This window comes from Cyprinodon variegatus, unplaced genomic scaffold (genome assembly GCF_000732505.1).
Source record: "Cyprinodon variegatus isolate N-32 unplaced genomic scaffold, C_variegatus-1.0 Scaffold23, whole genome shotgun sequence".
NCBI classification, from domain to species: Eukaryota; Metazoa; Chordata; class Actinopteri; order Cyprinodontiformes; family Cyprinodontidae; genus Cyprinodon; species Cyprinodon variegatus.
In genome coordinates, this window is record NW_015150476.1 from 1,300,810 (window position 1) to 1,325,924 (window position 25,115).

At 36.0% G+C, this 25,115-nt stretch overlaps 2 protein-coding genes across 2 annotated transcripts in view; one reads left to right on the forward strand and one right to left on the reverse strand.

The window, feature by feature from the left end:
• The window catches only part of astn2 (astrotactin 2), a 398,940-nt gene that overhangs the window by 283,690 nt on the left and 90,135 nt on the right, over positions 1–25,115 (forward strand). The window contains exons 14-16 of the mRNA XM_015392541.1: positions 10,701–10,825; positions 12,189–12,293; positions 12,446–12,625. Of these exons, the coding sequence (XP_015248027.1) occupies positions 10,701–10,825; positions 12,189–12,293; positions 12,446–12,625 (410 nt within the window). The remainder of the gene's footprint in view (positions 1–10,700; positions 10,826–12,188; positions 12,294–12,445; positions 12,626–25,115) is intronic.
• On the reverse strand, positions 14,921–23,115 carry trim32 (tripartite motif containing 32). Its single transcript, XM_015392550.1, has 2 exons — positions 23,044–23,115; positions 14,921–21,553 (listed from the first exon to the last, which is right to left on the reverse strand). Exon 2 carries the CDS (start codon positions 21,538–21,540, stop codon positions 19,501–19,503), a length of 2,040 nt encoding a protein of 679 aa, XP_015248036.1. The 5' UTR covers positions 21,541–21,553; positions 23,044–23,115; the 3' UTR covers positions 14,921–19,500.

Consider the following 25,115-nt stretch of genomic DNA (forward strand, 5'->3'; position numbering starts at 1 on the left):
GTTGTGTTCAAATCAACGCAAATAAATGCCTTAATAGTGTTTTCATATTGAACATCAATGGAGAGAAATTTTGCTGTTGGTTAATATTCATCCAAGTCATGTGGACAACTGGGACAATTCAGAGCTCCCTTCACTGAGGCAACCAATAGCTTCAGGTTCTATTCACTTGCCTGTTGTCTGTTAAAATCAACATGGTGGAGCTGGATTTTACAGTGTGTCATGGTACTGTATTAAATGTGAAAGCTGAACAACAGCATTGGCACTAGTCTCCCTGGGTGGGCCAGATCCTCCAGGGATGTTCCTAGTTCAGGGAGTCCAGGAGCTACTGTTGGATTATGGTTGCTTCTGTGGATGAGGCCAGCAGCCCTGATTGTACTGGTTTGAGCCATTGGCTCTAGGGATGCCTTAATAGGTCACCAATGCGGCCAAGTGTCCTGAGGCTTATAACTACAGAACGGGGAAGGATTCTATGGTAAGGTGTTGTTAGCATTTTAGATCAACAATGGTCTGTATCATCACTCACTATGAAGGCATGTATGAGATGGAGACATTTTTATAATCCACAGTGGTGGAGCTACTTATGACATTTTTACTCGATTATGTAACAATAACTTATGAGCCATAAACAATATTGCTTCCAAATAGATAGAAGTTTATTGGTTAAACATTTGGTGGGTGCCAGACAGACGGCTTCAAGCAAGAAAGCAGGATTGCCACAAATGTGCAGTAAACTGTTGATATAATGTCCAGAACATGTAAATAGCACTATAAGACATCAAAAAATAAATTTCACGTGCAAGGAAGTCTATTTTGCAATGAATTCTGTCTTCTTCACCTAAATGTAAACATGTTCTGTGCTACTGTAACTTTAATATACATAGTTATTATTATGGCAAATATGCCAGTATATTAGAACATTTATTTCTGTAAAGTTGCAAGATTAATACAGTAAAATGCACCAAAGTATAGGATATAGTGATTTTTTTTGTTTCTGCTTTTGTGGCAGAACAAAATAGACACCACTCTGTTGTGTTTCTTTGTTTGCTCACATATTTAATAGTACTTGAAATTGCCCTCCTTTGATGTGGTTTTCTGAGCCAGTCTTTTGAAATAGTTACAGCTTAAAAGAACAAAAATCAAATAATGTCTTACTAAGTCAGGTCACGTCAAAACTACCAGAATACCTAATACTATTTAAGCAGGCCTCATGTTACTCACATTACCTTGAAGTGACAGAAGCAAATAGAAGGAGTACAAAGAGTGCTCACTGTTGGCCCATTAACGGTGATCAATTCCAAGATGATAGACCACATGGAAAAAAATGTGATGAGACTACTGAAGTCCTGTTTAGTATCTTTTATCAAAATAACACAACATCGGCCTGATGGAAACAGTCCTTCCATGTATTTGGCATGAGGCAGAACACACTCACACCCTTTCTTAATTGAACTTAATTGAACTAAATGCAAGAACAGCCAGACCTTCTCTCTGAACAAAACCTTTCTGATCCCTTTCATATTAACGCCAAGGAATTCAAAGCATTAGCTTTACGTATAAGAGTAGAACATTTGGAATTTGCCCTCTTACTTGCCCATTAATTTTTTTCTTGACAAAAAAGTTGGAAAGGGAAAAATTATCCTTCTTATTTCAGTTAAGTAAGTCAAGTAAAGATAACTTCTGACTGTATTTTGCCTTCTTCTGACCACTCTTAAAACATCATTTTTTTCATTTGAAGAATGAGGACTTGTTGAAGCTTAGTTTCCTTATTTGAGTAGAGGCTAAAGTAAAGCAAAAGATTAGACATGGAAGGAAATTGGAGAGCAATTGGACCTGTTTCTTTTATATGTAACCATGAAAACGGCATGTTTAAAATGGACTGCCCAGGTGATGATAAATATAAAAAAGAAGGAAAAGCTCCAGCTTTAATCAGCTCCACAGTTGGATAGTATGCTTGTCGTCCTGCTCTGCTGTAGCACGTGCCATCTTTATGGTAATGTTGCCTGGCACCAGAGTTCATTTCCACAATTTCCTTAGGCCAACAGAGATATTAAAGCACCTTTTTTACAAGCACGCTCACATTGTATTTCAATTGCATACAGGACTCAGGGGAGTGAAAGTGAGGTGGAGCACTTAATACGTGCATGCAAGACAGAAACGGTTAAGGGGAGGGAATCAGACAAAAACACTGAATAATGTAATGCTTTCGGTAGAGAACACTGGTAACACTTCTCCCTGTCATCTAACTCATCATGAAACTGAACATTACCAATTACTTTTCAACTCATGCACGTTTTCAGTCATAACAAACTCCACAACTCCATTAAAGACTGTTTCATTCACAGCATCAACTCCCTAGCCTAATCAATACTGGCCATGACAAGTCACCAGATCCTCTCAGTGGAATCATTTGTCAACTGAGCAATTGCTGCAGCTGTAATGAGAGATTGTAACATGACTCTCAAGGTAAACACTTTTCCTTGGTATTTTTGCAGCACAAATTAGTCTCTCTGTGCATGCTAGAGTTTAATAAATTTTAATTTTCACCACCAGCCTCATTGCCCAGGTTGACATTAAGCCTTTTATGTCTGCTGTTAGGCCCTCTGTCTGGCCTGCGTTGCCCCCACATTTATTCAGATAAGATATATTAAAGCTGCTGAGCACACTAAACTGAACCAGCCATAGAGCCAGTCCTTATGAATGTTTGATTATGGATTTCAACAAATTGTGGATAACTTTCATATTTATGGAAAAAAAATCCAAAGAGATTGCTGAGAAAGAACAGTAGAAAAGCTGGATGGGAGGATGTGTAGACAAAAAAATTTTTTCACATGTAATATAATGCTGCTAATGGTGCTATATAATGTAGCAGTATTTCTAATTTTACAAATAATATATTAAGTAAATAGCTTTCCCTTATATATTAAAAATAAAAGAATAAAATACTTTGTCAATAAAAGTATTCACAATTATAAGTGAAAGCACCCTTTTTAATCTTGATTTTTATTTGGATTATTTGATTATAGAAATCAGTATATTACCTGTTTGGAGAGTTATTCGAATCGCGCCTCAGTTGGAAAAAAACAAAAAAACCTGCTAGATTTTGACTTTTGATACTAGATATTGACCAATACAGGAATTTTGTCATCAATCAAACTGATCCTTAAAGCAAGTGTTTTTTTTTTGTTTGTTTTTTGTCTGTTTTTTTTGGGGGGGAGGCTTGATTCTCTAGGCTGGTATTGCTTGATGTTCCTTCATTCACATGACACATAAAAAGCACAATGCTGACATATAATCAATTTAAATGAAAGGAAACATTTAACAAAAAAAATGAAAGAAAACATTAAAAATGGATAGCAAATGGAGGGAGTAGTAATGCATGCACGAGCAAGGCATGGCTGTTAAATACACTAATGAACTGGCAAAACCTTGGAAGTATTGGCTCATACTGATACGAAAACAAAAACAAAAAGTGCTATTACCCAGGAATATCACCCAGCCAATATATCTGTCTTTCTTTAAATAATACAATAAAATCAAAGCTATACTTGTAAATTTGTACAGTTATGCTGCCATTATACGATTTAGCAGATAAAGTAGGAACAAGATGCTAATAAATAAACCTGAGCGTCAACAACTGTAGCCGCCTCTGCATTAGCAAATATTTTGGCAAATTGCTGCTCTGTCCGTACAAGTTTTTCTTAACAATGCCACCTGTAATGACCTTAGAGTAACAGATGTTGCTGCCAAATAATTTATGGAGATTTAAGAGGCAATTTTCAAACGATAAACAACAAAGTCATTTAACAGAAAAGAATGTCTTCAGAAACCAAATGCAAGTTTTAAAAATGTGTATCAGTGTCTGTCCTAGTTATTTCACACAATTTTTTGAATGCACTTATTTCTCCAATGGGTGAAGCATTACTGCAACCGGTTCATGAAACAAGATGAGGATCGGCATACATTGTTTTAATACCCATTCGCACACATGCACAACAAAGAATTATTCCCACACTGAATTTTTGCAGCAGTGTACCAGCCAGCAAAAACACATTTATTTTAACTGTTAAAAAAGAAAATCAGCTTTGATTATACTATTATTTCTTACATGTAGAAACAGACAGACATGATTGAAGTTTCCGGGATGTTGAAAGAAGCCTCTATAGCTGAAACCATATCAGTCAATATTAATTCAAAATAAACATCTATGTGATAATTTAAATTTGGTTAGATTTTGTTTTTATGTTTAAAATGATAAAAATCATAAAATCAGAATGATTAATCTAAGTGACATCAACACTAATCATATGCTGATCTGACAGCGTATGCTGTTCTGACAGGACACCGGATCATAGGAGCAAAACTACAGATTGAAGACCAAAATTGACCTTAAAAAAGGAGTAACAATGAGTCAAGCTCAAGGTAGTAGGTAAGTGTGCATAAAAAAATTTAATCAAACCTTTAAAAGTGGAAGCTAGGTTAAAAAGAGAAATAGTCTACAATTCCTCTCTGGCTATGTGAGAAGTTGTTAAAGTTATACAGAAAGCTACAACTTAAGGTTATAGAACCATAGGGTGTACCCAGTATTTAATGCAGTTTTTATGTTGGGTTTGCTCTTTTTTTAAAAGTGACTGTGTAGAATTGCTTTGTGTTTACAATTCAATATTTTGGAACCATTACACTTGTTTTGTTAGCTTTGTTTTACTTAAAGTTATTCTAAATTGTGTAGGTTTTTTGTTGTAGTTGTTATTTGTTGTTTATCTTAACGATAATTCCATAATATGATAAAAAAAAATACACAAATACATTTACCAAATTTTTATTAATGTTGCACCGATACCAGTATCGGGCAGGGCCCCGATCCAGCACTATAATGGTGGTATTGGTATTGGCGAGTACCAACAAATTGGGCACCGATTCAACTATTGTCACCCATTCCAGGTAGGCAATAAAAAATTCTACTGGATTCATTTTGAATTAGTCTTTTTCCTGCTTCAAAAAGCTTGACAAAGCCATGACCGCAATTATTTTACAGTAGTATGCAGTTCTTCATATATACACACAAACACATTAATTTCAAACAGATGGTATCGGTATGGTATCGGTATCGCAAATGCTGCACAGCCAGGTATTGGTATTGGAACCAAATAATGGCATCGGCACAACACAAATTTTTATTCTAAATGTATTTTTCATTGTAGAATGTTGTTACTGTGCAGCGAAGCATGCCACTGCCCGGGCAGTTTCCAAGGCAAAAGGGCCTCTACGGCCTGCCAATTGTTTGGTAAGGCCATGGAGAGGGACTTTGGGTTAGCCTCGAAGTGTTTCTGACGAAACCATCTGGAATCTCTTGGAGAGAAGTTAGTGATTCACCAAGGCTGTTAACAGTGTGAGGTGGAGAGCTGCTGACCTTTACTGAAGACCTGTCTGAAAGTGGAAAGAATATTGTGTTGTTCTGCTCAAACCAGCTTTCACTCCTTTTCTGGTGGAAGCATTAGCAAGGCTTTGCTATGGATGATATCTGAATGTTGGCGGGCTGTTGTGGTTGAAATCCCTTTTCAACTCTATGTGGTGACCGAGAACAGTGCCCCTGGACTTGCAGAGTGGAGTGTTCATCACACCCAAATAGTGTGTTCCGACTATATGGTATCAAACTTCTCAGCCTCTTCTCAGTGTAGATCAGCTTCAAGATGGCAGGTGGATTTGTGTTGCTGAGTCTCAATTATATCTTACCTGCAAATCTAGTGTGTCAAAGTGGTTTGTCATTTTTACCTGTGGGATCATTGGGGAGACTATAAATGCCCACAAGAGTGCACTCAACAAAGCTCAATTTTAGTCCCCCTGCTGTATTGTATGTAATATTAGCCCACCTTGCTATCACTATTCCCATCTATATTCAACCTAAAGTGGGATTTCCAATTATCAGGGACTCACCTGAAGGCAGTTGGTAAGTGTTTGCTTGGCCTCTACCAAATGTATAAGAGACCTGGATACAATGGTAAATACGTGATGGCAAGCTGCAATGTTGCCAATGCTACATTTACATGATTGCACATACACACAAGTCAAATTCTTGTGCATTCTATCACACAACAAGGACATTTTATGTACTTCTATGTTGCATCCTGTCCTTACACAGAGTTAGAATGATTTTTCTTATTCGTTGAACTGTTAAACATGATGTTAATGGAAGTCAAATTCTTATTCATACTTCAAATTTAGAGTTGATTCTGATTTTGTCAAGGAAAAATGTATGTCTCTTTGTACAGTCTGAGTAAACTATTGATCTCTGTAGATATTGCATACAGTAATAGGTATGGGCACATTTTACTCTTGTGTCAAACGTTATCACAGACAAGAAAACCTGTTTTATGAAGAAATGTTTGTAAACTGGAGGACAAATATATATATATATATGTATATATATATATAATTATTATTTTAAATGTTGTACTGTAGCTGGTTTTCTGAAATATCAAGAAGGTGGAATATTGCAAAATTCTGACTGTAAATAAAAAACACTTGACACTTAAAGATTGGCAGTACCTTTGTCAAATGAAACAGCTATTTCTTCCTCTATGCATCATAAAGCTGTATTTCTTTCCTCCTTCCCAGTCTTCTTTTATCCACTCTGACACCTTTTCAGCTTACCCAGTATGCTGCAGCAATTTTTATCTCCAGCCTCAAAAGCCCACCTCCTTTGTGCACTGTACTGGCACCCAGTGGCTGTTCACGTAAAGTTCAAAGCCCTGCTGTTAGTTCTAATCTGACAATGCTACCAGGGGTTTGATACCCTGTGATTGTTCAGTGTGAGAAACTGTTAACAGTCCTATCCTCAGTGTTTGCTTCACTTTCTTTCCCTGTCTGTGGTAAGTTGACCATTACTTTATGATGTCTAGACTTTTCTGCCCCATTCAGCTTTTTACATGTTTTTTGTTTTTTTCTGGTATGTAAGTAGAGAAATTTCATCTGTTGGATCTCTCATCAACCTGTGTGAGACATTCTAAAAACTGCATTTTCTGTGGCTTAGCAAATTGGCCTGCCCTACATGATCCTGCATTTTTCTCCCGAGAACCCAACAACAATGAACACAATCTCTATAACAATAGTCCAATTTATCTAGAACATTTGCCATTTTGTTTTGACTTGTACATAATTGCAACTCAAGCAAGCATTCCACTGTTGTTTTTCTCCAGTCTCTTCAGGTCCACATGTAAATGCAGCCATGTTAAACTCTCACAAGAGCTCCTTCTGGTGTTTATTTTACATGGAGACAGAGCAGCCTCTGGTGGTTACATTTATGGTTGTGTTTGTCCCCTTCTCTGTTGTAAAGTCAAGTATTTTATTGATTATCACATCCCAGAGTTCAGACTACATGACTTTGGTTTATAACTACCCAATCATTTCTGCTGCAGTGGAGTTTTAATTATTAAATCTGAGTGGTGTAAAAGCCATTCTAGTATATGAAAACTCATTTTCATTCTATTCTATAAATCAGTTTTCTTATAGATTGGAATTCTTCTTTCTACCATAATGATTTTTTGTGTTCTATCATAATTTTCTTTCTTTCTTTCTTATCATCTCAGTTTATATACTATTCATTTTGTGCAAACAATATAAACTAATGCATATAATGCTAAATAAACAAAAAAGAACTTTGTTTAATTCTTTGTATTTTTCAAACATTAAGGTACAAAGGTAACTCATAAATGTGAGAAGAAAAGCATCTGAGAGCATCTGATTGTATATTTCCTCCATTTGTTGAGGCATGTTTTCCAGCTATAAGGATCTGCAACTATAATGTTAACTGTAATCTAACCATGCAAAAGTTGCTTGCAGATAACTGTGTCACATCTGTTGAACTGAGATACACAGGCTCATGATGAAACGAACACAGGCAGAAAAAAGCTATACCCGCTCATTACGTGGGTTCAAGACAGGCTCAAAAAAGCTTTTTCTATTGACATATTTTTTTTTTCCACTTTGCACCAATTGGAGAAAAGAGCACCTGAAAGGATACAAGGACTGTAGACAACAGAGTAAATCCCAGAAAAGTTCACTGCGGGGTTTGAGGCTGAGTACAAAACAACCAATTGTCACAGTCGCTCTGTAGGTAGAAATATTGCAGTGTTATGTCCAACTGTGATAAAAAAAAAAAAAAAAAAAAAAGTGGATGTAAGACTTTAGCTGTTGTTAGCTGTAGCAACATTTTGTTTTTTAACTGTTTGTGAAACACTGAATTTTGTAAAAACACCTACCAAATGTAATGGTGGATGCATATGATTACAAAACAGATTGAAAATAGTCAAAGTGTAACAAATCACACACTAGAGATGTTGTTTTTCCACTGATTCAATGACCCTTCCTCTCAAATGCAAATAAAAAATACAAAAAAAAAGAAATATATATATATATATATATATATATATATATATATATATATATATATATATATACAGATCTAGCACTTTGAGATTTTTCTTAATGAAAAGTGCGGTACAAATTGGATTTATTATTATTATTATTATTTGTCAATCTATTTATGTGTTGAAGTCTTGACAAAAGGATAGACTGAAATAGAACATCTAAACCTTAACAAATTAAGAAATTAAAAAAAAAGTGGCAAGAAAATTTGATAAAATGAAGATAAAAAAAGAAAACATAAAAAATATATCAGGTTAAAATTATTGAAACCAGCCCTCTTAGTTTGGACTTCTTCCAAGCCAACTCAGTTAATGCCTCCCTTTTAGAAAGGAAAAATGAATTTTTTTTAAGCTAAACCAAGTAGAATGAATATTGAACACATATTTTTTCTCTATAAGTAACCGAACAACATCCTAAATATGTAAGTTGATTTCTGTGATATTACAATCAGGGAAGACTGATTAAATTGAATAGTTAGAAGGCCTTTAAATTTCAAGTGACGTGTGCAAATAATGCAGTGCAATATTATATTTGGCCATATGCACAGAATTTTACTGCCCACATACTAATGTCGCTGTGATGTTTAAGCTTAAAGAGTAGTGGAGAAAATATAATTATTTGGAAGATAGAAAAGAGTTATTAAAATACAGCTTCATATTTATCAGCATTATCTTCGTTTTAATGAGGCATCAAAGTTACATGGTTTTCTTTTATTGAGCCAATTTCTAATGGGGCTACTATTGATATACAATTCAGTAGCCAGCAAAAGTGCTTTAGCAAAAAATACTTATGACACAGTCTTAATATTCTAACAATCTTAATATTCCAGCAGGCACAATTGAAAAAAAAAAGGACAAATACTTTACGTTACTTAAGAAGAATTTTTGAGGTGCCTGAAGTACACAAACATCCAGAGCAAATTACATATAAAAACATGACTATAAAAGTTTAGAGGGAAAAGGGTGGGTGGGCTTTTATACAATAACTCAGTCAATGTTAGTGTTAATGGCTCAAAGTATATATGTAAAAAAGAAAATATGTGTTGATAATGTTCAATTTGTCCCTTTGAAAATCTTATCTTTTCTTCCAACATACACTATAGCTACACATTTTGAATTGTTTTAAGCTGTTTTCTTTTTCTATTGAAATAAAGTAGTGTAAACCATTTGTGTTTTTTGAATCATAAATATTGTTGTGAGACATCACGAGGCAGAATTTAAATCTTCCTACATATACCATTCAGTAGCATAATAAATAATGCAGTGGCAACCTAACATTTATTGAAACTGAATTGTCTGTATTATTCCGGTGACTGCACTGTATTGTTTACAAAGTCCACTAGATTTAGTTACGTGTACTCCATTATCAAAATCAATTTAGTCTTTAGTTTGGTGTAATATAGCCAAGTGTTGGGAAACATATTAAACTCTGTGTTGGGTAACCTTATTTTTGGATGAGGGCAGCAAAGTGGCTCAAAAATTGAAACTCATTTCAAGGACAGGCTACAAGTAGGGTGGAAAATCCATACAGCTACAAATCATCTGAATCCACACACCTTTAAAGTTTTTATTTGAGCCACAGCCTGAAGCCAGCTGATTCAGTTTGGTAATCAATATGTTTTCTGTGAGCATAAGCCTCGGTAATCTTTTTACAACACCTCTCCTTTCGCTCTTTCCTCTTATTCTTTGGCCTTGTAACCCTCAGTTTTAACCATCTGGCTTTGATTGCTTCTTGAAGACTTTGTTGTAAGAGCACGCAGAGTGGGGACGGGGTGGGGGGTAGTGAAGTTAACATTAGGAGTAGAAAAGCTATCCCATCCCCAGAGTTTTTTTCTTTTTTGTTTGTTTTTTACACATGAACTAAACCCTTACACCCCTTATGGAACCTGGTCTTATAAGAATTGAGTTTAGAAAATGAGTCTGGGTTTTTTTGTGGCCTTGCTTTCAGCAGGCAGTGAGAATCTGTTTAATATGAATTACATTCTGCTCATTATTATTATGGTTCCTAGGAGTATCCCTGAAAAACCCATGATAGAAATAAAGTCCATATTCTATCCTTAGAGCTTCTTGCTCAAAAGCCAAGTCTCTCAAAATCTTGTTTAAATAGTGTGTACATTTTACTATATTTACTGCGAAAGTTACAGAAGTAAGCCTTTTTTTCCTTTTTTAATCTGGCAATAAGCAGCAATGCAATTCCCCAATTGATGCTGGACAACAAGTCCAACAAACATGACCTTAGGATTCTCTTAGAAGTAAAAGTATTTCTCTGTTTAATTTTAGGGACAACAACTACATAAAGGACTTTCCACAACTAGCCGATGGTCTAATGGTGATCCCCCTGCCAGTCGAGGAACAGTGTCGGGGAATTTTGTCTGAACCATTGCCCAATCTACAACTTCTATCAGGTAAAAGAGGTTTTAAGAATGTTGTACTTGTTATACTGAAGAGTAGTAGCATCACGCCATATATAGAAATTGTAAGGTCAGCTCTTTTTCTTAAAATATGCAATTTAAACATAAATTTAAAAAAACATACAAACCCTTTGCTTTGTAAACAGAAACTAAAACAAAGATAGGAGGAACTATTTTTAAAGCTAAAACATTTTTTTGAGTATTTATTTTGCAACTGTCCTAAAATCAGAGCAAAAATAAACCCCAAAACATTCTAACATTTGACATATCTAACCAAGAAGTACCTAACAGCAACAATGGGGGTCAAGTAAAAATAAAAAGAGCAAGCAATTTACAGAGGTGTTATCCATAGCTTCGGTATACAAACATTTTCATTGTGAAGACATAAACTGCAGAGGAAAGCCCAGGAGATATGTTATTGAACAACTATCTTATTTATGCTTTTTAGGATTCCAACACAGCCCAAAATAGTTGTTTAATGCTTTTAAGAAAAGTATAATTTAATTTCCCTCGGGATTTTTTTTTTTTTTTTCGATTGAGTTGAATTTAAGTGAATTCAATTGAATTTCGGCTAAATGTCCTTTATTTTTGTGACATTCTACTGCCTTTGCTTCTTGCTCTGAGTTTTAACATTTACCAGTGATAGTGAACATTTGCAAAAATCTTTAACATCCAACCCAGGATTTTTTTCTTTGTTCTGGCTAATACTGTTCCACCCATTTCTTATTTTGGCCAGAGTCAGTCAGTCATTTGTCTCAGACCTCCACCTCTGCTCCCCAATACCTCCATTAGCTAAATTGCCATTTAGCCCTTACTGATCTCGAAGATCTTTTACTTTTGATTTGCTTTTGCCACAATTGGACACACACATGTACACAAAGTAAATTGCCCTTTTCTTCCCTGTGCACAAATGTCTCAGGTGTAAATCGCTTCAAAGAGGCAAAAGGTCAAGATTCCTGTGAGCAGTTTCTTTGTTTATTTTCCCTTGCTCTTCACTTTTGCAGCTTTACTTCTAAGCGGTGTGAAAGTTAGGTAATTGAATTGCGCTGAAAGCCAAGATTGCTCGATTCTAATGTCAGCAATCCAATTGGAGTTCAAGCTGTACCATATATCACCATTGATCCAGGAGCAGCTGGGTTGTGGGCTCTGATGATAAATGATGTTAAGGCAATATAGGGTTGTAATGGCCACGCAATAATCCTGTAATAATGAAAATAAAACAAAAGATTCTATATTTTTTATTAATCATAAAGTTTTGCCTCTCCTCATGAGTCTGGCCCAGTAATTTGTTTAAAACTCTTGTGTTTGTGTGAATGTCCTTCTATCTTCATTTGTCTCCTTCCCATTTCTTCATCAGGGGATGCCCAGTTCAGTGAAGCGGTAGGCTATCCTATGGTTCAACAGTGGAGGGTGCGCAGCAATCTGTACAAAGTCAAACTCAGCTCTATAACCTTATCCACAGGTCAGTAACTGAAAAAATATAATTTTGATTCATTGTTTATCATGTGACAGAAGTGGAAATCAATCTACACCTAAAGGAAATGTGATTTCTTTACGTTTTACCAGCAATCATAGCAATCTGGAAATCAATATAATTTGTTCCATCTTTGATAGAATTTTCTAAGGTGCTCAAGACGCTGTCGGGCGACAGCACACGTGAGGAGCTTCTTGCTTTCCTCCAGCTGTATGGCAGCCATTATGTGTCTGAGGCCCTGTATGGCTCTGAACTTAGCTGCAACATCTACTTTCCCAGCAAGAAGGCCCAGCAGCAGCTCTGGTTGCAGTACCAGAAAGGTGAGTAAGCTGACAGATTTAAAGACCAAATACATGCCGGCCTAAATTTAGAGGGCTTATATTTGGAGCTACACTATCTCTTATGTTGCATTTGTTGCCATATCTAAATAATAAAGTTATGTCAGTCTAAATGTAAGGAAATTAGGCACATGTCTTGCACAAGCCTTGTGCAGTTTGTATGCTGAGATTTAGAATGTTAAATGTGGAGTTTGCTCCTCCCTCAAAATAGTTATTTTTGCCATGACATTTCTCCCCAATAGTCACCTGACCATCTGGGGATTAACATTCAATATTCTGAACAATGCTATGAGTGTCACCAAACAGTCAAACAACTGTTAGCTGAAGGAAATTAAACCATCGACTCTGAACCATGTCAACTGAGTGGCATGCTTAGTTTAATGAAGTTTCATCTTCGCAGATGAAAGTATCTGCATATCATATTAATAAATCTGGTAAGGTTTTGATGGATCATTTCTGCTAAAATTAAGTAGTACTTGCTTGAATCACAGAGACTCTATCCATATTAAATTATGATTCCTATTCTAGAACATTTTCTAAAATATTCAAGAAACTAACTGATAAAGAATTAACAGGCTCAAAAGAATTGGATGCATGAGAGATTGAGGACTTAAAACATGACATTTTTGCATGGCAGAGTTTAAATGGTGTAAAACATGTTTGGGTTTTTCTGAGGAATGTTCTCTTTGTAGGTGGCTTAATGCTGGAATTGTTTTTTGTTAGTGCGCAAAAATATGAGAAATGTTTACATGTAGGTTCTTATCTAAAAGAAAATTGTGACTGAAACCACTTTTTTTGTTAACACTGCACTCAGCTTTAACTGTGTCTCTTTATTTTGAGTGAAGAAAGTATATATGCAGAAAAGAAAATGTTTTTATGAGTTGAATCAATGTCATCAGTCAGTGTGTGATATAGAAATATCTAATAGAAGGTTACTTATATTATCTTTCAAGGAAATATAAAAAATAGAAAGGCATTATTTCTTGGCTTTTCTTTTCTCCTAGTTTTGCTTGTGGTGTTTTTCATTCGAGTTATTTATGTAGTGTAATCATGGATTCATGGAGAAATATTGAAAACAGTGATGTTAAAAGATGACCCTGTAATAGACTGGCAACCTATACAGGGTATGTATGACCTGCCGCTCCATTGATGGCTTAGTATTTGCCCTACCGTGACCATGAGAAGAAAAGCCTCTAAATTAAAATTGTTGGATGGAGACAAAAACTAGATAACATATATTTGTAAAGGTATTCAGGTCCTAAAAAAAAGAGAGGGTGTGATGACTAGGACATAAAAAGTATTTTATCATGAGAAGCACGGAAAAGAAAAACATGGAGAAAAAAAAAGAAAAGAAAACTTTCATGAAATTTCTAAAGCACCAAATGTTTAAATATTTAACACCATTTGCAGATGATTTCCATGATTTAAGGTTCTTGTCATTTTGGGTTTTGCCATGTAATTCTCTACTCTGTGCCCGTTTTTGTTAAGTTTTTATATTTATGCATTTCTTTACTTTTTGCTTTCTAGTTTGTTTGTTTTATTTCCTTAACCCTGGTTCTCTGAATTAGCCTGCTTTTGTCCTTATGGTAAAATAAAAAATGGCCTTTACTTATATAGTCCTTTATCAAGTCCGAGGACCCCCAAAGTGCCTAACACTATATTAAGCTGCCCAGGAGCAGAATGATAAAAGCAAGGCTGCCATACAGCAGGCAAGGCAGGTGAAGTGTCTTGCCCAAGGACACAACGACTGAGACAGATGGAGCAGGGGGCTCAAACCGACAGGTTACAGGACAAACTCTTAACCTATTGAGTCATTTGTTGGATTTGTGTTGTATTTCTGTTCCAATTAGTTATGTTTTGTTTTCCTGTCAGCTAATCAGCTAGTTTTACTCTAACTCTTGATCATACCGCTCCTCTCTACACATTAATCGTTTTCTCAGTCCACCTGCATCTGCAAATAAGTTCTTAGGCTGCCATCCTTTTAATAGTTATCAGTTTGCTTTCATCTTCTATGGGTGATAATATTTTCTACTATGCCATGCCGTATATTTTTCAGCTCACTACGCTGCCTCCGCCTGCCCGTCTGCATTTGGATCCTACTCCTGAGAATCCTTTTGCATAACAGTAATCTTTTAAGAGATATGAAAAAATTGTCACATGAAATAATATGTGCAAATACTTTGGGCATTAACTGTAATTGTACAAACCATACTCAAAAAAACAAATGTCATAAACCTAACATAAAATGAAAACCACAGGGTATTTTAGTTTATCGGTTCATATTTATTGCACTCAGGATTATCAATACAAACATGAATTGGATTGAAAACGTTGAACAACATGATTGTTTAGTATACTGTAAACAGAATGCTAAGTCATAAATCAGTAATATGAACAAAAAAACTGCAAATGTAATGAAACAACATATTTAGAGGATGAGAGACACTCAACAACTCACCACATGAACACAAGGACACTTGACTTTTAAGCATTTTCTGGTCTTTGACTTTTAGTCTTGATTATGCTGTTTCTACTTCAGTGATGATCACTAAACAATTTTTATGCTAAGAATGACATGCAGTACATAGACTATTAGATCAAAGTGTATATAGTGCTGAGATGGATTTGCATAAAAGTAAAAGCATAATTTAATATGCAAAAGGAGAAAGAAAATGTGTGGCAAAGCTGACGTTTACTTAAACTGCAACATTCTATCTTGGGTTCAGTTTACTGTAATTATTTGTTGACTGCCAGATTATCTTTTGTGCATATTTAGATTTTCCTTTTACAGTACATAGGGCTACAAATGCAGAGTCAGTCAGTTTGGGAACATTTACATTAATCTGTTCATTTAATTCAGATTATATTCTCCTAAATATTTAGAAATTCAGATTAACTTTCAATGAATGATACCAAATTACAGTTAACTTCTTAAATGGTTCAACCTTCAAAGCCTCAAACATTACCCATCCTTTTAGTGAAATTCCCATGGAAATTTTTATTTTATTTTATTTTTTGAAAACAGAATGTTCTACATTTTATATAAGCCTTAAAAAAGTAGAGTGTCATAAACACTGAATTGGCAGCACTTATTACCTTTATTATGGTAATGCATTTTATGACTTACTTACTAAAAATGAGATGCATACCTGTAAAGCAACACATCACATGATCGGAGCTGATAGTCCAGCTGAGTTAAACAGCCTGTATATTTTAATGGTTTTACTGTCTACTTTTTATGCTGGAAAATGGGGCAAAAAATGATACATAAGAAAATTATGTAATCCAAAGATGCATAATAAAACATTTGTTCATTTTTCAGTATTTTAATTTGAAATAATCCTTACTTTGGTGGTTTTATACCTCCTTTCTGCTATGATCTTGTTAACTTGCATAATTAATCCACAGGACACAAAGCTTCAACTATAGATTTCAAAGGCTGTACTTTGACCCAGTTCAAGTTTGACCAGAAAAACATTTGCTTATATGGCTGAATAAGCTAAAACAACAACATATTTAGTCATGTCACAGTGCTATTATCAACTAAGAATCTTATTCTTTCAATTAAATGACAGTTTTAGCATAACAGGACATATCACAAATGTGGAACCAGGTTTTGAGTATTACACACGGTAATAGGGCTGAGCAATTAATTGCATTTGCGATATAATTGGTACAGATCCATGCATAGAAGTAAACACTTTTTCACACAATGGTTACATCTTGTTTCAATGGACTCGGCAAAACAAGATCTCCAAAACCGAAAGCTTTAGGTGAAACATCTACAAACTTTGGGTTTGTGCAAAGGAAAGGAAAATCAAAATAAAATCGCAATTTTTGTGAAAAATAATTGCAATTTCGATTTTTTGCAAAATTGTCAAATTTTCTTTTTCTCACAGAGGAGACCAAAACTTACTTTATATACCAACAGGCTATGCAATAAATACTATGCAACAGTGCTAGCAAATGGATAAAAGAACAACATATTTATTAAATAACCTATATTGCTAATAAAATATGTTTTTAAGTCATGATTATTCTGACAACTTTACAGATGCGTTTCTGGTTTCTTGAAACAAATCCATCTTAAAAACTTGAGCTTTAATTTATTTCAATGTTAATTTAAGTGATGAATGCAAAAACAAAGAATGACCTATGATGTTATTTTCTATGGAAAAATACTAAACTAAATTTAACAATAAACTCTTCTGGGCTTCAAATCTTGTACGCATTTCTCTCCTGTAACATTTCTTTCCCCTTTATACTTGAAATTTTTATTAAGCTAAAGTTATCTTTGTAATATGCCATCACAATGCATGTAGTAAAATTAAGATTCCCTTTGCTGAACTGAATGTTTAACTACATTTTCTACAAAAAAAAACTGTGTTCTCTTTTCAGGAATAACAAGAAAAAAATATATATATTTCCTGTAGATGACATATAAAGCTAAAAAAAAAGTTCAGTGAGTTGTGTGGCAGCATTTTTCACCCTTTTTAATATCATGGCTCATTTGAGTTTGCATGGCTTACAAAACTGTATGGTAGGCAGTTTGCATTTTTTAATTCCTAAAAGATTAAAATAACTATTAAAAGTTTATCAACGCACACTAGAAATTCCAAACACTTGCTAAATCTTTTCATAAAGGCATTAACCCCCAGATTAATCCAGCCCATCCATAAGTCATCCATTTTTTGAAAGCTTTCGCAATTACCAACCTCCCCAGATGCCTTCCTTTTTTTTCCTTCTAGCATGGCAATGAGACTGACTGAGTGATTAAACTGAAGATTACACGTTGTTTTCCAACTAGAATGGATGTATGCCCTTTGCAAATTACCCCAATATACTTGATACACATACAGAATTAAATTTAAGGCTTTCTTTTCCTTTCCATTTTTAACTAGCAGATTGGTAAACATAAAAATGACTTGAAAAGGCCTGAAACTTCACAATTAAAAAAAAAAAAAAAAAATTTTAACAGGAAAAAATGTTCTATATTAGTTTCTAACTAAAACTCTGTTCAAAGCATTAGAGCACCTCTGTGATTTTATAGCTTACAGCTCTGTCATTCTTAGTAAAACTGGTTCTATGTCTGTGGAATCGAATGCAGATCAAGAAGTCAGACATTTAGACATTCAGTGACGAATGAGCTACAGTAGAACATCATCCAGATCAGAGACGTTGAATTTTGATCCTAAAGCTATTCAAATTAAACAATGAAATTACAAATCTGAGCACAACATTGAAAACCACCAATTCTCATACATCTATAAAAATGTGAATTTTATTGAAGATACTATATTTTTGTCACTCTTTTTAAAACTTAAACTTATATGACAGATAAGGAAACCGTAGAATTTATAATTTCAGGACTTTGAATATTGTGAAAAAGTTAAACATGGGGGAGTCTCTCCCCAGACACCTCCTCCTGCTCTGCAGGTTGAAGCCCAGGGCGTTTCTTTGCCAGCGAGATAGACATACGGCAGCCTCTCCTCAATGTCCTCGGTCGTTCTCCTTCTCAGTGCGACGTGCCTGAAACACCTTCAGAGGGAGGTGCATCAGAAAAAGAACCCTTGAGTACCCCTACGAGGGTGTAGAGCTGGTCCAGTGTTCCACAGGTGTGGAGGGATGCCCCCACCCCAGTCTGCCAGTATAAGGGCACTATCTCTGACTTCCATGTGATGTTGAGGAGGCATGCCAGCCTTGGCAGTCTGACAACATCCAGAGCTTTTAGGTACTCAGGGCAGATGCTGTTCACCCCTGAAGCCTTGCCACCATGATTTTTTTTTTACCACCACTGTGACTCCAGCCCGCGTGATGTACAAAAACCGCCCCAAGTATTATGTCTTTTCTTATGCCACAGAAGGCGTGTCAGCCAGGTTAATGAGATCGTAAAAGTATTCCTTTCACCGTTTAACAACATCCTCATTCAAGGTCAGTACAGTAGCTCCACGCTCCCATTAAAGAGAGTGTTAGCAAAGCACTAACTCCAGAGGAGCCAGAAAAGAATTGCTTTGAGGCCGAACAATAGTCTTTATCCATGGTATGATATGATAACTGCTTGTTGCCTCAGGACTACACCTATAGATGGTCACATCCATCAATAGAGGCCCAACCACATGCAAATGAACATCCGTTTCAAAAGTTTAACCTTTTGTTTAAAATATCATTTATCATATCTGTCAGATAAAACATAGAAATAGTAATAAAGGCTTAAAACAGATAACTGATTAATTAATCTGTAAGATGTATGCGTTTCAGTTTCTGAAATGAGTGACAAAAGATAACAAACTTATGAATGGTATTCTAACTTTTAAATATCTACACAGTGATAAAAACGTTTACAGTAGTAAATATTCAACATTTTATTATCCCTGAATATTACTGATTGAAAGCTTTTTTTCCATTAGTGAAAGAAAAGTAACTTTTAAAGCTGCCAGCTGCATTCAGCAGATGTTTTATTGTTAATTTTGCTACTAAAACATAATATTGGGGCAGAGAGACAAGTCAATAATAAAGTGCATCGCAGGCCAACTTTCTTGAACTTACAGTATATTTTATTTAATATGTAGATCTTAAGGTATTTTCTACCCCTTCTCTTTCAGTCAAATTTAAGTAAGTCACAGATTCACGTTTAAGGGGAAATGGAGGCTGATAACAGAAGAAGGAATATTTGCACTTGTGCTTTATAGATTTCACACCAATTGCTTGATTTACATTATGTACCTGCAAAACTTGCTATAGTAATTTATAAATAAAGCCACCTTGTAACCCAGCTAGGGAAGAATAGTGCCTTTCCCACTTCGACCAGACCAACAACACATCTAATAAACTCCTAACGTTACAGGATGTAAAAGTTTCTAGGAAGTTGAAGAATGCCTTCTTTGGATATATGTAAAGACTTTGACACAGTGGTCCCAACAATCAAGCACTAGGAGCTGTCCTTTCTGGGTAGTAGCTACTCCCACAGGACAGGTCAGCCCGTCTTGGACCAGAACGTTAAATCCCCCTTCTTTGGGAAATTGGAGGATTTCTTTCCTACCACTGTCAGTGACCAGTAAATCACCATTGGCATCCACACACATGCCTGTGATGCAGCGAAAATCCTCTGTCTCTGCAAAGAAATGGCTGAGCTGCTTGCCAAGCTGGCCATCAGTACCCACTGAGCCAATGGAGAACCCCCCTTCGAGGAGGGGATCATTCTGGTGTTTTTCAAAGTTCAGGGCCAATCCTTGGGTAAAGTACACGGTTCCTGCTGCATCACACGTCACAAACTTTGGTCGCACTGCAGAGCACAGTCGATTGTAGCTGACCACACCTACGTTGCGGTCTACTGCAAGGCACCACAGCTTGCCCCCTTCCACATCCGATACCACAAACTGGCCTGATGGCATGGCAGTAATTCCCCAGGGTTTAATAAGTTGATTTTTGTGGCAGGCCACATAATGCCCATCCATGGTGTAGACTTTAACTGAATTATCATAGTTGTCTGTAACACCAATTAGACCTTGGGGAGTGACAGCTATGGATAGGGGGATAAGGTTAGGCAAGTCAGCACCAAAGAAGCTGAGAACAAAGTTATCAATGCTTGCATTGCGTCTGATTTCGCGGGGTACACCTTTGCGATTGAATATCTGGACACGGCAGTTTCCTCGGTCAGCCACCAGAATGTCACCATGTGGGGAAACACAAATACTAACAGGCAAATTGAACATTCCAGGCAGTGCTCCTTTACAGCCCATCTTTTTCAGAAACTGGCAGACTGGAGGTGTAGAACTAACCCCAGCAGATCCCCCACCTGCATCCATGGACTTTGATTTAAAGCTGCCTGGCGAACCACACACTGCCTCTTCTCCAGCTGAAACCATGTCAACATCCCTGTAAAGATCTACTGGAACTGTCACAGGGCCACCTGTAGCACCTAACTGTGCTTCCTCCGCATTAAACTCAAGCACAGCTTCCAACCCACCTTTCTCGTCGTCTGTATTGACTGTGTAAGCGTTCGTGGTCAAACGACCCACTTCTATAGGTTTAGAGTGCTCTGCTCTGGCCAGAGTTGGCTCTTGCAGCTGGAACTGTGTGGGTAAACTGCTTTTTAGGTCCAGCTCTTCATCATCACTTCCTGCGCCATCATCTCTCAACAACGCAATATCACTTTGTCTGACTCGTACTGTCAGGTAATCACATCGTGACACTACTTTTACCTCAGCAAGGTTCAGTAGATATGTCTGCTCTTCAATAACCTGTGTATTAAGCTTTTCCACTTCTCCTAAAGAAGTTGTAAATGTCCTTCGAGATCTGCTGAGCTCTTCCTGAAGATGTAGTTCTGCCGCAGAATATTCTTGCTGTACCGCCCTGTACTTTTGTTTCAAGCTTTTGGAAATGTTTTCCAGTGCCTTCTTTTTCTTCTGAATATTGCCCATAACGTCACGGAGGGCAGAGAGTCTACCACTCAGTTCTTTACGGCGCTGCTCGGCAGCTACTTTTATCGTCTGAACCGAATGACCGTCATGCAGGTGGCCATCAGCTTTACAGACCTCACAGAGAACCGTGGTACAGTCAAAGCAGAACTGTCTTGGTAGCCGGTTGCCGCAGGACTTGCACATTAGCGCCGCAGCTGCAGCACTGCAGGTCAAAGTGCAGTCTATAATCTTGAGTACAGTGAGATTATCCGCCAGCTGGGAAATGCTGCTCATCCTGGACACCTTGCTGCAGAAGGGGCAGCGGACACCATTAATGGTATTAGCCAACAGTTTCTCCAGACAAAGTCGACACACAGTGTGGCCACACTGGAGAAGTTTGGGTCTCAGCTGATCTTGGTTATAAGTCTCCAGGCAGATGGGGCATTCAAGCACCTCTCTCATTAGGTCTGGGTCCAGTGAGGAGCACGCTGCTGCCATTATAATCCTTTCCCTTAATTGGAAATAAAAACAAGCTGTTATAAATTCCCATTTTGGTTAACAATTAAATTGAAATAATCATAAATCAAACATAAAAAACTTTATTTTTTAGCTTCTCATGACCTTCAGTAAAGATGAAAAGATATTTTCTTTATTGAATAGATATTTTTCTTCAATAAATAGAGAATTTGGCCTTACGTGTAGAAAAGTAAATTCTCAGCAAAAATAATTGAAAATCCCCAGACTCACCAGGGAAAAAACGTTTTTTTTTTTTTTTTTTACAATGTTGGCTTCAATTGTATTACCCAGTTTTTTTATATTATAAAAGAATTTCATGTTTATGTTTTGTAAATAGAGTTCAACAGGAAAAAAATTGTTTTTCTGTTCTAAACTGTAATTCCCCTGCCAAAACACTTTAAAGAATAATAAATGAATGCTGTCAGTGCAGTTCTTATAAATAGTAAAGATTTACATTTTTTTAATGCTATGTAGGACCAATCCTGTCGTAATTAAAAATAAATAAATAAATGCTCCAAAAATAAATAAGCATACAATTGCCCCCAAAAATACAATGAACAAATAAATGTAGCCAGCCCTGGCTGGCTCCAGACCCGGACCAACCCCTGAGCTGATGGCTCGTTTCGAATGCCCGGTCCAGTCCAGTCAGCGGCCGAGCAACCAAACATGAGCATTGTTTTCAAAAGCGGTTGCTAAATGTCTCAGCTCACTGACCACTTCATGGTAGGTAACCATGTTTGCTGTGACTGTGGCTGGTGGCTGCTAACCAACCAATGGGCAGAAGTTGAGCCCTTATGACACACTCCTCCTCATTTGCATAATGAGGCAGAAATGCATAAAGAAATGTATATACGACAGGCGGAAAAAAATAACATGGAAGAAATAAATACAGTTATTTTTTTATTGTATTTTGGGGGGGCAATTTATTGTATGCTTATTTATTTTTGGAGCATTTATTTATTTCTGTATTTATTTAAAATTATGGCAGGATTGGTCCTCCATATTGGAGAGGCAGTAAATGAAGGAAAACAAATTTAAGACTTAAAAAATAAGCTCACACCTGCTGTAGAAAATATGGACATAACATTTCTAAATGGGTAATTGTAGCCTAAATTATCCTACCTATCATATTATGTTTTAATAAATATATTCTAGCGGATTTGGTAGTGAAGTTTAATGTAATTTCAATAAAATACTATAATCACCAGCTGTAGCAAATGTAGACTAAATCTAACAAATGCATGAGTTCTGGGCGAGCTTATCAGACTTTAACAACGTCGAAATGTTTTGCAATTTCTTTCCGAACTCTTTCTGCTCCCTTGACTTTCACTCATCAACAGAGGGCCTCTCTGTCTGACAGCAAATGAAGGGTAAACACATCGCGACATCATTTGACAGAAATACAGAGCTGATCACAGCAGGGCGTGCATCCTAACAACAGCTAATAATACTAACGTGTTTTATATATTTGCTCTATAGCGTTACCTTTCCTGCACCGTCTGATAGTTGAGAGGTTGTTCAGTCTGTGAGCTCCAGCCGCTGTTGGAGCTGCAATGCTGGGACTCCTCCCACACAAGCGCTGCTTACATAAAGCGCATGCCTCTGAGGCTGATGCTTTTCCCATTGGCTACTGAAAAACACTTTAACGCCATGCCTGTTTACTGAAATACCTCATGCATTTATTATATGTCATGATCCATTAGAGAGTTAAATCGATTAAGAAATCGTTTGCGGAGTATTATAGCTGTTTACAAAGAGCAACATACTTAGGCGACGTTATTCTAACTGTACGTATATGACGCAAAATAAAAATACAAATAAAAAAATTGCAATAAAAAAATATGATTCTGCAAAAAAAGAAAAAAATACAAACTGTTGATTTTTATTCACTTAAAGGATTGCCTGAAAGTAAAACTGAATGCAGAACAATTTTTTAAGATAAAAACTGTAATGACATAGAACGGCCACTAGATGTCAGCATAGATCCACTGTATGAGTTATGATCAGTATAACTTATTTTAGCCCCTTTTTTCTCTTTCTTTGGGGGGGTGGTTCTGATGAGTATTTGTCCTAATTTTTGTTTAAATATATTTTCTAAAATCTTCATACAGTGGGGCTCCTTGCAGTTTACTAATGTGTAAATTGTCTTTCCAATACTATCGTTAGTTAAATACTCACCATTCCTTTCAAAACACACCACACATTTTATTAACACCCAGCAAATCTGATTAAAAAGAAAATTCTGGTCAAGCTAAGATTTTAATTACAACATACGTACAGCCAAGCTAAGTACATAGACTGATACTGCAGGATGTTTTGTTGTGTTTCATAGATGTCTAGAAACGTTATAAACAGTGAGTTGTGCACCTCTAGGAATTTGCATAACATTTTTATTTCCTTTACTGCAACATTAGTTACATACTAAAACAGGGGCATTCAAAGACCTTATGACAGAGAACAACAATGTGACAAAGAAACAAGAAAATAGAAAATGCACACTTCGGTAATGTTGACTAATTGGTGCAATCTAATAAGGCTGTTTCATTAGCATAACATCTGATGCTCCTCTTAAATAATGCACAAGGAAAAAGCTGCTTTGAGTGTAGAAGCCATCCCTTCTAATCTCTGGCTCTGATCCGCCTATAGACATCTGATCATGTGTTTATTCATCCCTACCACCACACAAGCTTAGACCTTTTCTTTTTCTTTTACCTGAACATGCTCCTCTTCCTGCTCTATATTTTCCTTTCAGATCTGCACCTCTGTTACTTTCCCAGCGAGCAAACTCCTCATCTTAGTTGAAGAGCCATTATTTTCCTTCTCTTGGGTTTTGTTTTTACCCTAAGAACATTATGGAAAACAAGATGTTTATTGAAAAGACAGAAAAAGACCTATTTTTTTATATGACTGAAAGAAACTTCAATCCCATCTGGGTGTTTTTAGATTCAGGCTAAAATAACTGCAGACTTGATATGATGTAATAATCTAGATTGAACTAATCATGTAATTCCGATAAAGAAAAGGTTTGTCTTGTAAAGCGCTCAGGTAGCTGTGATTTGTTTATTTAAAAGATGATAAGTTGATTTTAATTGTAATACATTTTAATAATATTTTAAAGCTGATTTATTTGGAGTTTTCTTTGAGGATTTTGTATCTTTGTATTTGCTGTACTGTTGTGCTGTTTGTAAATTCATTTTTGGTTTGTTTTTGTTTAGGATAAAACTTATCATTCATGAAATTGAAACATTTTAACCTCTTGATGTCTATTTCTGATATGCAACAAGCCTTTTATTCTATTTATACATATATATGCAATATACATATATATTGCATGTGTTCCCCTACTGCAGGTCATAAAACATTCTGTTTGGACCGAGGAACCTTTCATAAGTTCTCATTTCTGTATTGACTGGACAATCAATCCATCATTGATGTGTCATAAAATTCTATTCTTTTTTTAATAATTAGAAAGTTTAAAACTTTCCAGTTGGCAACTACGTAAAGGCAAAAATCATACATTAATATATATATATATATATATATATATATATATATAT